The 14,027-nt window shown below is 40.6% G+C and overlaps 1 protein-coding gene across 3 annotated transcripts in view; it reads left to right on the top strand.

Moving 5' to 3' along the window:
• PHACTR3 (phosphatase and actin regulator 3) overlaps window positions 1-12,665 on the top strand; it is a 173,558-nt gene extending 160,893 nt beyond the window's left edge. For all 3 annotated transcript variants that reach the window (XM_040331571.1, XM_040331572.1, XM_040331573.1), the window contains exons 10-13: window positions 6,940-7,001; window positions 8,531-8,671; window positions 9,032-9,108; window positions 12,097-12,665. In XM_040331571.1, the coding sequence (XP_040187505.1) occupies window positions 6,940-7,001; window positions 8,531-8,671; window positions 9,032-9,108; window positions 12,097-12,112 (296 nt within the window). In that variant the 3' untranslated portion in view covers window positions 12,113-12,665. The remainder of the gene's footprint in view (window positions 1-6,939; window positions 7,002-8,530; window positions 8,672-9,031; window positions 9,109-12,096) is intronic.
• Window positions 12,666-14,027: the final 1,362 nt, after the last annotated feature.

The following is a 14,027-nucleotide window of genomic DNA, read 5'->3' as shown; positions in this document are numbered from 1 at the left end:
TTGTACACTGAAGAGTGAAGCGGATACATGCCATGGTCAGAGACCACTCCCCTCTCCACTGTATACACCCAGGAAGAGAACTACTAGCCCCAGGGAAATCCCGCCGCCCGCAGGCATCATAGAGCTGGCGATTCTTGGGGCCCCGCCACAGTGGAAGAACGCCGGGGCCCAGTCGCAACTGCTGCGACCCTGGTAGTTCCGCCACTGCATGTTTAAGAAAGATCATGCACTGCATAATTGAATATAAAAAAAAAAAAAACCCTAACCCTAAAGCCTGCCAGCCACCTAAGTATACATTTAATAATGTATACAATGTGAGCTTCCTGCTTTAAAAATTCAACACATTAAAAATAAAAAATAAATAAAATAGTCTGTAGATCACAAAAAGTGTTGTCTTTTTAATGCAGGATTTAAAACAGATCTTTTTGATTTTGCTGCAAAAAAACATAGGGGCAGGTCCACAGACAGAGTACGCCGGCGTATCTACTGATACGCCGGTGTACTTTCAAATTACCCGCGTCGTATCTTTGGTTTGAATCCTCAAACCAAAGATACGACGGCATCTGGGTTAGATCCGACAGGTATACGTCCTCGTACGCCATTCGGATCTAAGATGCAATACTTTGGCGTCCGCTGGGTATGCAAATTAGCTATTTCCGACGATCCATGAACGTACGAGCGGCCGGTGCATTTTTTTCCGGCGTCTCTAGTCGGCTTTTTCCGGCGTATAGTTAAAGCTGGTATTTTGCGGCGTATAGTTAGACTTGCCATGTTAAGTATGGCCGTCGTTCCCGCGTCGAAATTTGAATTTTTTTTATTTTTTGTGCAAGTCGTCCGTGAATCGGGATGGACGTAATTCACGTCTAAGTTAAAAAAATGACGTTGTTGCAACGTCATTTAGCGCAATGCACGGCGGGAAATTTTGAAGCGGAGCATGCGCAGTTCATTCGGCGCGGGGACACGCTTCATTTAAATGAAACACGCCCCTTAATTGCCGATTTGAATTCAGCCGCCAGAGATACACTACGCCGCCGTAACTTACGGCGTGAAATCTTTAAGGATTCGAAATTACGCCAGGTAAGGTACGGCGGCGTAGCGTATCTCTGATACGCTGCGCTGATCTATTTCTATGTGGATCTGGCCCATAAAGTTTAGGTTTACATCTATGCGCTGCAGTAATGTGTTTTGATACTGCACCAAATTCCTACCAAAACAGCGCACGTACAGTACTTCTTTTCTCACACAGTTCACCACAACACACTGTAGTGCATTACCATAGTATATGGTGAGTAACGATGGGCTCAGGCGTGTTCGGATCGTACCCGCCAGAAAGTCGTCACTGCACTCCGCTAATCGTAGGCAGCATGTGTATATCCAGCTGTGGGCCGGGAAATACTTCACTGCCTATGATTGGCAGTGATGGCTTCCTGTGGGTTGGCAAAGTGAATTTGGATGCCATTAGGAATGAATGCCACTGCAGTGCACCAACTGCAACAGGTGTATTGATTGGAAAAATCATCTTACACAGTGTTCGCAGTATTAACAAAGCAATTGCCTTTGTGCCCTTTTACACTGCTGGTCGGGGGTGGTAAAAACAGGTGAAAGAATCACAGTTTTGCTGCCCACTGAAATTCTAACATTTTCTAACTGACAGGGCTGTACACATGCCACAGCTGCAGCAAACCTGCTCATTGGGATAAGTGGGGCTGCATCACAAGAGCAAGCCAAGTGCTTGGCTTGCAGCTCCGGCGCAGTCCTGAAATGTAAAATTGCCAATTGGAAATAAAAAAATTATAAATAAGTAAAAAAAAAAAAAAAAACAGGCAACAGGAGGCATCAGTTGCATTTCCTGAATGCCTGCTATACCTCCCCTTGAAAGAGCCCTTAGGGTACATTTAAACAACCCTTTTTATTGAATACCTTACATATTGTCTGAACTATAGAGTCTAATTGTGTTAATCTGTCGTATTATAAATAGAGCAAATAAAATAGTCACTACCAATAACAAAATGACACTGTTAAAATTTCCCAGAGCAAGTAAAAAATGTAATCTGATTTGTTGTAATGGGCAATCAGGCCAGTTATAAAGGATAGTTAGAAACAATGCCAAATAAAACAGGGGTCTGTCTAAAGAAAGAGGTCACTGTAGAAATCCAAACATGGGGTACATTTATCTGCACTAACTGCTGTAAATGATCACATCTCTCTGTTTATACAATGAACACGGTATTCCTAGAAGAGCTTCTAGTACATAATATGTTTCTGTATCTGAGTCAAGGACATCGGCTTCTCCAATAAAGGATTCGTGATGTCTGCCTTGCACAAAGCACCGATTGCTTGGCATCTATATTCTATTGAATAGATCCTGCATTCAACACAGGTGTACTCTGTGCACAATAGAGATCAGCAAACCCATCCTCAGCATTATAAAGAGGAATTAGCTAGGTATTCCCAAGATGTGCTACTTGTCCTCCTATCTCCATAGTAACTCAAAATCCACAGGCATTTTCTAACATGATCCACCAGAGACATTTAAAAAGCAAATAACTTGATAGATATAACATAATGCATTAGTGTGAACTACATTCTCGTCTCCAATATACATATTTGTATACATTTTTTTAAAATGTATACTGTTTTAAAAACAGTGGGTTTTGATTACACTGGGTTAGTGCTCTGACCATTTGGGGTCTAATTTTTACTATAGGTGCAACCATTTCTGACATCAGTTCTAATAAACAGTTCAGGAGGCATAAATGACTGAGAGAGGTTGGTCACAGAGATTGTATCTAATGCAGAAAATATCTAAAACTGATCATGTGACCATTACCATAACAAACATCCATGCAAGGGAATACTATGTGCTGAATTTAGAGGAAATAGCTTTGTGATATGATGTAATTGTTGAGTTTGAAGCTAGGTAGTTCTCCCTTTTAGTTGGTACCAATAGATATCAAATAACTATTACCCAATTTGGCTGATACTCAGAATCTGAAAATGATGGAATGTCTGGGGCTGCCTTAAACCCAGGCTAAGACCTCTGGTCCATCCAATCTCTAAGAAAGAACCAGACTGACACAATAATGCATGTTTATACCACAATCCTTCTACAGAATGCTGGGCATATCTTCACACTGCCAGCTTATGTCTGTGGACACCTTTAGGGCTCATTTACACTTGCTTCGACTTCACTATACATTAAAGTGACTACCGCTTCAACATGCTTTTTTGACGTGTTTTTGATGCTTCTGTAAAGCTTTGATGCTTTGAAGGTTTAATAAAGCTTGGTAGATGCCCTGTGTGGATATCTTATACCTGCAATTTCTCTAAAGCTGAATTAAAGCCTCTCAAAAGCTTCAGATGCTTTAAAGGGGTTGTAAAGGTTCCTTTTTTATTTTCTAAATAGGTTCCTTTAACCCCCTTAGCGGTATCCCCGAGCGTGACTCTGGGTTGTTTTTTTATGCTAGGATCGGTATCCCCAAGTCACGCTCGGGGTAAATGTGCAGAGCGTGCAGCGGCGCGGCTTACCTTTCGCAGCATCCACAGACAAGTTACTTACCTTGTCCCTGGATCCTGCAATGCATCCCCGCTGTGTGAGCGAGCGGGTCCTCACTCGATTCACAGTGTCCCCGTGTGCCGCCGATCTCCGTTCCCTGTGACGTTACGACGCACGGGGGCGGAGAACGGCGCCAAATTCAAAAAAGTAAACAAACACATTACATACAGTATACTGTAATCTTATAGATTACAGTACTGTATGTAAAAAATACACACCCCCTTGTCCCTAGTGGTCTGCCCAGTGCCCTACATGTACTTTTATATAATAAAAACTGTTCTTTCTGACTGCAAACTGTAGATTGTCCATATCAAACAAAAGTGTCCCTTTATGTCAAAAATGGTTTTAGATCAGCTAGAAAACAGCGATAATAAATTATAATCACTTGCAGAATTGTGCGATAGCAATTTGTGTGGAAATTCGTCATAAAAAAATAAAAGTAATGACAGCGACAATTCTGCAACTGAGCAAATTTCTGTGATTTTGAGTTGATTACATTATTGAATAATTTTTATTAGAATTATATTATTATTTGTTATAATTATTTATTATATTATAATTTTGTTTTTAAAAAAAAATCATACCAGGGATGCCTACTAGACTCTTGTTTGGTCAGATTTAAAGAGTTATTCCTAAGAATTGCAGGCATACAGTATAAAACGCCAAATTTCCTTGCAAAATAATTGTACCGCTTTTGGTACGTAATTCCAGACAGAATCATACCGCCAGGGAGGTTAAGCTAGTGCATTGTTGGTTCACTTACCTTTTCCTTCGATTTCCCTTCTAAATGTTTTTTTCTTTGTCTGAATTTCTCACTTCCTGTTTCTCCTCAGTAAGCTTTCCACCATCTTCTGGCTGGGGGTTAGTCAGCCAGAACAGCTTACTGAGGAGGAACAGGAAGTGAGAAATTAAAACAAAGAAAAAAAAAACATTTAGAAGAGAAATCGAAGGAAAAGGTATGTGAACCAACAATGCACTAGCTTAAAGGAACCTATTTAGAAAATAAAAAACAAACCTTTATAACCCCTTTAAGCGAGCTTTGTCATAGACTTCTATGGAGGCTTTGAAGCACCATGAAAGCGACATGGGGTATAATTTTTGAAGCAAAGCAAATGCAAGATGTAAACAGGACTGTAAAGCTAACCATTTTATTTGGTGACAGGAGCTTTTACTGGCGTTCAGAGAGCTTTAAAAAAGCGTGTCTGAAGCCATGTTTTGAACCAAGTGTAAACGAGCCCTTAGAGAACCATAGGCCATCTATGGAGGTCGATTTTCACATTGCTAACAATTTTTTAAGTACCTGATTTGTCCGACTCTAGACAGCATGTAATGCAATCGATTCAATATGTGCAGCAATTTGCGGCAGAAACAAAAATTATTGAAGGGCTCATTTACACGTGTGTTGTATATTACATGTGTTGCGGTGCCATTCATTGCATTACAGAAAAGGATCACGTCTGATTTTTGGCATGTCAGTGTGCACTGGAAACTAGGGTTGTCCCGATACCACTTTTTTAGGACCGAGTACAAGTACCGATACTTTTTTTCATGTAGTCGCCGATACCGAATACCGATACTTTTTTTAAATGTCATGTGACAGTTTTCAAACCACAATACAGACTAAGGATATTTTCTTTAGAATTATGAAGAACTCTAACTCAAGACATTATAAAAGAATAAAAATGAGTAAAAATGAATAAAAATGTTTTATTTGCTTGTCACGCAGTAGTAAAAAACTCAAAGAATTTTTATAGAACATGTTGATAAATACAAAAAAAGTATTCTATTTAGGTATCGGGAGCATTTGCGTGAGTATGAGTACTCCCGCAAATACTCGGTATCGGTCCCGATACCGATACTAGTATCGGTATCTGGACAACCCTACTGGAAACCCATCCATTGCAATAAGCTACCTTTTACGCAAAGTGCATTAATGCACAAAAAAATATATATATGGGTCCCAAAAGAGAACTAGATACTAGATTTATAATATTACTAATGCATACTGTGATAAAGAGTCAGGGGGTATTACCAGTAACAAGAAAAGGAATAAGGGAAACACTGGATGACAAGGGTCACCTGGCTGATTTCATACTGTCTGCATGTGTGTAGGATTTAAGGGAATTCCCAAAACGCAAATCTGAAACCAGGCTTCCCTCTACATTTTGATACAGACTACGTAACGGTGACCTGCATCTTTTTTTAGCTGACAGAGCCAAAAATAGCAATCTCGTTTACTACAATCCTACCGCAGATAATGAATTCCACCCACCAGCACTGCAGCAGGAGCTATATTTAGTCTCTGTGCAGAGGCGTTCTGAGAAATTGTAAAGCCGCTACAAGAATGCGAAGAGTCTCCCAGGGAAAGACCTTGCCACAAAAGACACCACTCAGTTCAGCAAAAGGACGACCATTACCTAATAATCAATAGTACTAGTCATTTGCCTCAGCGGCCTGATAACTGATTTCTTTAGCTGCTGATGTAAGCATCAAAGTAATGTTGCAGAGTGTCTGAATTTTTTTTTTAAATACACTACAGATTACAATCTATACAATTACTAAAATTCCCAATGTATAAAAAGTTATGGGGTTTACATTAAAGAAGCACTGGGCATAAGATATGCAAGCTACTATGTATCAGTCTGTAAATACTGCATACAAAATATTCAAGTTGTTGGATAAAGCGACAACATATGTACAGTATGTACGATTAATGGCATGGCTCATTGAAGACCAAGCATGTGATTGACTACAAATTATATTACATTTCAATATTAAAAAGAATACAATTCATTTCAGCCCTTCTTTAGATATGAAGCTTGTCATATCCACTGATATAGCAAGTTTAGTTATCTGCTATCTGTTTCAAAATTTTAGAAGTAACCATTTTGGCAATTACAAAATTGGTCACCATTATGCCAATTTCACTTCTTCAGTTAAAAAGACCAGATGGACCTCTCAAATGGTATATTACCTCATATAACACAACAATCCAAACTCTTTAATATGGCTTATTCAAGGCAGTGAAAAATGAACACTCATTTCCCAGGCTGTAGACAGTGCTAGCTGAGTTTGCTCATTACATGGCTACATTGAATATAGTGACCTTTTACTATAAAAGTGCTGCAGGTCATCTGTTGTCATTGGGATGAACATAACGTGATCTAATTTGGCATCTTCATAAGATGAAAAAAAAATTGCTAAGCATAGAAGCACAGTTATGAGTCCAAAAGTATCTCTGCCAAGATAGCAAGCAGGCAACAGGGCCCGAAATCTACTGTATAAAAATCTGTTGACAGTCCTAAGGTGTCAATGAATGTGCATTGTTTTAGACACACGTTATAAAGGCTTGACAACTTACACTGTGTTTTCTTCTTTCTCAGAGAGGAATGACCAGACAGAACAAGAAGAACGAAGGGAAATCAAGCAGAGGCTGACAAGAAAGGTGAATGACCTTGTCTTCATACTATAATCACATTGTGAGGAATGAAGAAAAAGAATCCCATTTTGCTTAGAGACACAATAAATATATATCAACTACTGTAGATAAGGGCTTGCAAGCAAGCACAGTAAGCATAGCAGCTTATCAGGAACATTCCCTGCAACCTGAAGAAAACTCATTGCTAAGCACTATATTTCTGGCCCAGTCTTTACCTTCCCATCCTCATTGCCACTATCATCATGGCACCTGCTTTCATCACAGGCATCCCAGACAGAAATCTAGGGACAGGATCCCTATAAGATTTTATTCCTTGACTGTTCAATTGTAAGTAAAATGATGAAATACTTTATTGTGGGGAGGAATGAGGGAGGAAAATTCACAGTGCTGTAATCAATGCCATTAGGTGCTATGCTTATCTTAGCCGTACATGTGTATGCAGCTCTGCATGCCATGGCACCGCCGCATGTTTTCTGCAAAGCACTGCGTTGTGTGCGCTGCTGCAGGAATGCATAGGATTTATACGCACCCCCCACACCCGCATATATGTGAACGTAGCCTTAGGTGATGTTTGGATGACCACTGTCTTTGCAGCTTGATTTGAAAGTTAGACTCAATGTCTACATAATAGGGTATCACCTTTAGAGCCTTAGGCCCCGTACACACGACCGAGTTTCTCGGCAGAATTCAGCCAGAAACTCGATCGGAGCCGTATTCTGCCGAGAAACCCGGTCGTGTGTACACTTTTGGCAGAGGAAGACGACGAGGAACTCGTCGAGCCAAATAGAGAACATGTTCTCTATTTCCTCGTTCGTCAATGGGGAAACTTGGCTCGCCGAGATCCTCGGCGGCTTCACAAGGAACTCGAGGAGCAAAACGATGTGTTTTGCCCGTCGAGTTCCTCGGACGTGTGTACGGGGCCTTACACCTTCTGATTTATCTAGCTCAGGTTAGGCAAGTATTTTTTTAACCAGTCTCAGTTACCCCAATATACTGCGGTTTATTGGTGATTTTATTATTGTAGTCTCACTGAACAAAATTCAGAAAAAGTGACCTGTTGAGGATTTTTGAAGACTAGAGCTAGGAAATACTGAGTTAAACTGGAGGAGGAGAATGATAAGTTGCTATGGTCAGGACAGGCTTGCTTTTTCAGACGCTATCCTCCTACATAGGCTTTTGTCTGCAAATGGTTACGTAGGAGATACAAGGCAATTTCCACCTTTACCAAATGGAAATTTCCAGAATGGCAGTCTGTAAAATACCCATATCACATTCGTCTTGTACCAAGTCACACTGATATCCTGCAGCTCACAGGTGTTTCATGCATAGTCATTTACTGCTATTAAGCTGCATAAATATCACTCGCTCAGTGGGATTTAAGCTAAAGTGGAAACACTTTGGGCAAGAAAGCACCACTAATTTCTAGAACACGCTTTCACGTTTGCTTTATACTCCTCGTTGAAGTAATAGCATCTGACTAACTCTGGAATGGAACACTGAACCTACATAACCCATATTTTATTCCTTTTATGTAGCTCAATCAAAGGCCAACAGTAGACGAACTGCGAGAGAGAAAAATCCTGATACGATTTAGTGATTATGTGGAGGTGGCAAAAGCCCAGGATTACGATAGAAGAGCAGATAAGCCATGGACCAGATTATCTGCAGCAGACAAGGTACCGTCTATGAAGCAATATGAATTACACAATCAGACAGATTTATTATGATTGGTACAAAGGAAACTGGAGCACAAATTAAGCAGTTGCCCAAGTCAAAAAATCAAAATTTGTATTTAAATGAACACAAGGAATTTGGTTTCTCTGGGTAACGGACTCACTTTTGCTCCAGTTGGTTACTGAGTTGGCCTTATGTATAGACAACCTTAGTATGATGCAGATTAATTATGATATAGTAACTAAGAATGTATATTAATGAAGAGGCTATTTTATTACATTGTCTGTACTAAACCAAAATACAGATGCCCCTTGTTTTTGCTGGACAATCTAGCTAACGACGCATTGTATTTTTATTTGCAGGCTGCTATACGAAAAGAACTTAATGAATATAAAAGCAATGAAATGGAAGTACATGCTTCAAGCAAACATTTGACCAGGTTGGTATTTGTAATATAATGTATTCTGGCACTGCTGTTGAAGCTGGTTATAGTTAATGATGAGATTTATTCAGAAGGGCTGTGGATAAGAACTTGTATAATATATTATGTAACTGAAAGATAAGAACCAGGCTGACCTGAAGTTTCAGTATTACTGTAGTTATTACTGTGGGTTTTATATCATCTGCTGTACTGTATATTTACTAGGGTTGTCCCGATACCGATACCAGTATCGGTATCGGGACCGATATCGAGTATTTGCGGGAGTACTCGTACTCGTGCAAATACCCCCGATACCTAAATAGAATACTGACCCCCCCCCCGCCGCTGCATCGAAAGCCGCCGCATCGCACCGCCGCCGCATGGGTTAAACGCCGTGCAGGAACATCACAGCTTTCATTTGAATAGCTGTAGTGTTCCCGCGCATATAGACACTCCCCCTTGCCCGGGATTGGGTGGGTGATCGTGATCTGTCCAATCCCGAGCAAGGGGGAGTGTCTATACGCACGGGCAAAACAGCTATTCAAATGAATGCTGTGATTTTCTCCATGCGGCTGCGGCTTTCGGCGGCAAAGGTATGGGGGAAATGGCTGGAGGGACATGGCTGGAGGGACATGGCTGCATATGTGAGGGACATGGCTAGAGGGACATGGCTGCATATGTGAGGGACATGGCTAGAGGGACATGGCTGCATATGTGAGGGACGTGGCTAGGGGGACATGGCTGCATATGTGGGGTACATGGCTAGGGGGACATGGCTGCATATGTGGGGGGACATGGCTGCATTTGGGGACACATTTAAAAAAAGTATCGGTATTCGGTATCGGCGACTACTTGAAAAAAAGTATCGGTACTTGTACTCGGTCCTAAAAAAGTGGTATCGGGACAACCCTAATATTTACCCTTTCGAATATATTAAAGTGGTAAAAGCCTTCAACACGATAAGTTAGCACACCTGACTTTTTAAATATGCCTCCCCCTTTCTGGCATCGTATGGATGCCCTTTATATAGGGCCAAACATACCTAATTTCACAGACACTGGCATTTAGGTAAAGTGGTATGAAAGTGCCACCTCATTATGTTTTTCCGATTAGGAAGTTTAAGCATATTACAAGATTACTGTATTTTTGTACTGTGTGATTAACCGCCTGCCGCCCGCCGATATACGTCTGCAGCATGGCACGGGCAGGCAAAATGACGTACCTGTACGTCCCCTTCAAGAAGCGGTTGTTGCGGGCGCGTGTGCCAGCCGCAATCTCCGTAAGTGTGCGCGGGTCCCGCGGCATACCCGCGATCGTCTCACGGAGAGATAGATCAAGGAGATGTTAGTGTAAACACAACATCTCCCTGTTCTGCCTAGTGACACTGTCACTGATCGTGTTCCCTGTCATCGGGAACACGATCAGTGACGTGTCACAGCAAGCCATGCCCCCCTACAGTAAGAATCACTCCTTAGGGAACACTTAACCCCCTACAGCGCCCCTAGAGGTTAACCCCTTCACTGCCAGTGTCATTTTCACAGTAACCAGTGCATTTTTATAGCACTGATCGCAGTAAAAATGACAATGGTCCCAAAAATGTGTCAAAAGTGTCCGATGTGTCCGCAATAATGTCGCAGTCACGATAAAAATCGCAGATCGCCGCCATTACTAGTAAAAAAAAAAATTATGAATAAAAATGCTATAAAACTATCCCCTATTTTGTAGACGCTATAACTTTTGCGCAAACCAATCAATAACCGCTTATTGCAATTTTTTTTTTTTTTTTAGTGTAGAAGGATACATATCGGCCTAAACTGAGGGAAAACAATGTTTTTTTATATCTTTTTTGGGGATATTTATTATCGCAAAAAGTTAAAAATATTTTTTTTTTTCAAAATTGTCACTCTATTTTTGTTTATAGCGCAAAAAATAAAAACCGCAGAGGTGATCAAATACCACCAAAAGAAATCTCTATTTGTGGTAAAAAAGGACGTCAATTTTGTTTGGGAGCCCCGTCGCATGACCGCGCAATTGTCAGTTAAAGCGACGCAGTGCTGAATCGCAAAAAGTCGCCTGGTAATTTAGCAACAAAATGGCCCGGGGCTTAATTGGTTAATGTTAGTATTCAAAATATGAATGCCATTTTTTTTTATTATTTAATGTCCCTTCTCCACATTTATATACAGGCCAAGCTAATAGGATACTTCAAAGGCAATATAGAGAAATACGGTTTAAAAAAAGCTGACCTTGGTACTGGTCCTCTTTTCATCTATTCTGCTGTTGCTCACTTCTTCAGTAAAGCAACATGTTGCAGCAAGTTATGGCATGCGTTAACTTTAGGACTGGGTTGCCAACAGACAATGGATAAAAAAATGTACATAACCCTTTTTTAAAACCACTATAAATTGCTATAGTACAATGTTTTGGGGTATCATTTACAATGGATGGCACTGCAACATTATTTACATGAATGCATTGTAGTAACACCCGTTAACGCATGCAATTTAGTATATATCGCCAACATAAGTATAAACAGGCCCTTTCAGAAATCCCAATCTCTGGAGGGGCACTGTTGTTGGGTGTATTGATGTAAATTGGAGCCACGCCAAGCTAGCGATTCTATCACAAGCAGCAACTTGCCAATGACAGGATAACTAAAAAAGCAAAGGGCACACTCCCCTGCTTACACAGTATCACTTCCTCACAAGATTTACCCACTTTTGCTAAAGCGCAGCTAGTCCACGGTATTCCATACACTTCTATAATGTCCTGCATTTTTTGGGCATTTTTAGAAAGCGCACCAAAGATACAGCATTTTGGGAAGTCTATAGGAAAGTGTGGCTAACTTACATGAAGACTGTGGGTTAGCTGCGCTTTAGGAAAAGTGCAGCGGGGCAGTGTAAAGCCCCTCTTAAATAGGAATAAAAAATAAATGTTTCCATTTAAAGTAGTAACAGAGATTACTTCAAAGCACTTGAATCAAAACTCTTCCTCTTTCCTTTCCAGGTATCACAGACCGTAAAATCTTTCATGCATAGGAAAAACGGTCCTACTTTGCAATTACAAAAATCGCTGAACATGTTCCATGAGGAGCAATGAGGTTCAGTTGTGAAGTTGAGCGCCTGGCGCTCTGAAATTTTCGCAGAGAGTACATTGTGGGTGAGAAGGAGAAACTGTCTGCTACACTCCCTGATGTGGAGTGGAACGGCGATGAGTTCACCGCGCATGTCTGGGGACTGATCAGCCCCAACAGGGGAGAGAAACTAAGCTCAAGGATACACACGCAAAACAAAAGTGGGTGTCGCTGAGAGACACTGGATGGACACTGGATTGACGCTGTATATTGCAGCAAGACGCTGTGCATGGCGACATCATAATGGACAACCGCAGCCAGCACATCTATCAGTATTACATCGACATGTCCGCCTCGTCACACTTTCTTTGTAAAGGTCATGCCTCGGCAAAGTATTTTCATGTTTTATATTATGTTTCTTTTTTTAAATGTCTTAAAATGTTACATTTTCCTGGTTACGTTATTCTTATTAAAAAAAAGAAAAATCAAACATTGCTGAAAATGCTGCTCTGAGTCTTGTATGTATTGTGATTGAACAGCAGATTAAAAGAAATCATGTAAGTTACATAAGCCTGCCACACAACACAAGCAGACAAGGGGACAGATTGTTTTCTTGGTTCAACTTTGCAGTTTCTGGTTTCACAGCTTTGTCTCCAGTCTGCTCACTTGATGATAAACTCACGCCACCATCTTTGGCCAGTCAACAAATAGATAATTTAAGAAGCTATAGTAGAATAAATAGAAACATTGTCCTGGTTGTGCAGTCTAATAGAGATGTGTGAAATGCAAGACTGGTTTAACCAAATTTCAAATCCTTTGAAGGTTGTAGATTTCTCACATACTTCAGTAGTTTATTTATTTAGATGTGTGCATAGACTTCATTCAATATTGCATAATAGAGCAAAGTATTGGTTAGTCAAAGCAACTATGTATTGGTTTTGCTATGGCTAACAGGTCATTTTTTTTTATCACTGCACATAAAAAGAAAGCTACAATTTACATTCTAAACACCCATTCAATTCTAGCAAATAAAATGAAAGTTAACTTCTAGCTGTATGTTATTATAATAAGCGTGAGTTGGAATCTCAGAGCCGGGAGTAAGACACTTCTGTTTTAATAAATATTCCATATTTTTTTATGCTAAAGCCGATCGGTCAAATCGGTGAGAACGGTCTGATGTACCGATGAAGCTGACCGATGGTCAGTCGTGCCTACACACCATCGGTTAAAAAAACGATCGTGTCAGAACGCGGTGACGTAAAACACAACGACGTGCTGAAAAAAACGAACTTCAATGCTTCCAAGCATGCGTCGACTTGATTCTGAGCATGCGTAGATTTTTAACCGATGGACGTGCCTACAAACGATCGTTTTTTTTTCTATCGGTTAGGTATCCATCGGTTAAATTTAAAACAAGATTGCTTTTTTTAACCTATGGATAAATAACCGATGGGGCCCACACACGATCGGTTTGGTCCGATGAAAAGGGTCCATCAGACCGTTCTCATCGGTTTGACCGATCAGTGTGTACGCGGCATAACAAAATACATTTTCTAGATCTCTTAGTCTTTTATAGCCTAATAATGATTAAAAAAGTCTGTACAGTACACTTACCTGTAAGTTTAGAAAAGGTGTCCTGTTGGTGGTCCTCACACAGAATATCATTGTTTGTGTTTACCATAATAGAGGCAGTGAGGGTTGTTATAAATTATCGTATTTACTCGAGTATAAGCCGAGTTTTTCAGCACTTTTTTTGTGCTGAAAATGCCCCCCTCAGCTTATACTCGAGTCTCACTGTCCATCTGCAGACTCATGCGCCTGATCTCTTCTCCCGACGCTGTGACATGCAGTCAGTCTAGTCGAC

Source organism: Rana temporaria, chromosome 12, assembly GCF_905171775.1.
Source record: "Rana temporaria chromosome 12, aRanTem1.1, whole genome shotgun sequence".
NCBI classification, from domain to species: Eukaryota; Metazoa; Chordata; class Amphibia; order Anura; family Ranidae; genus Rana; species Rana temporaria.
Note: the sequence above shows the minus strand (reverse complement) of the source record. Positions and strands in the feature narration are given on the sequence as shown.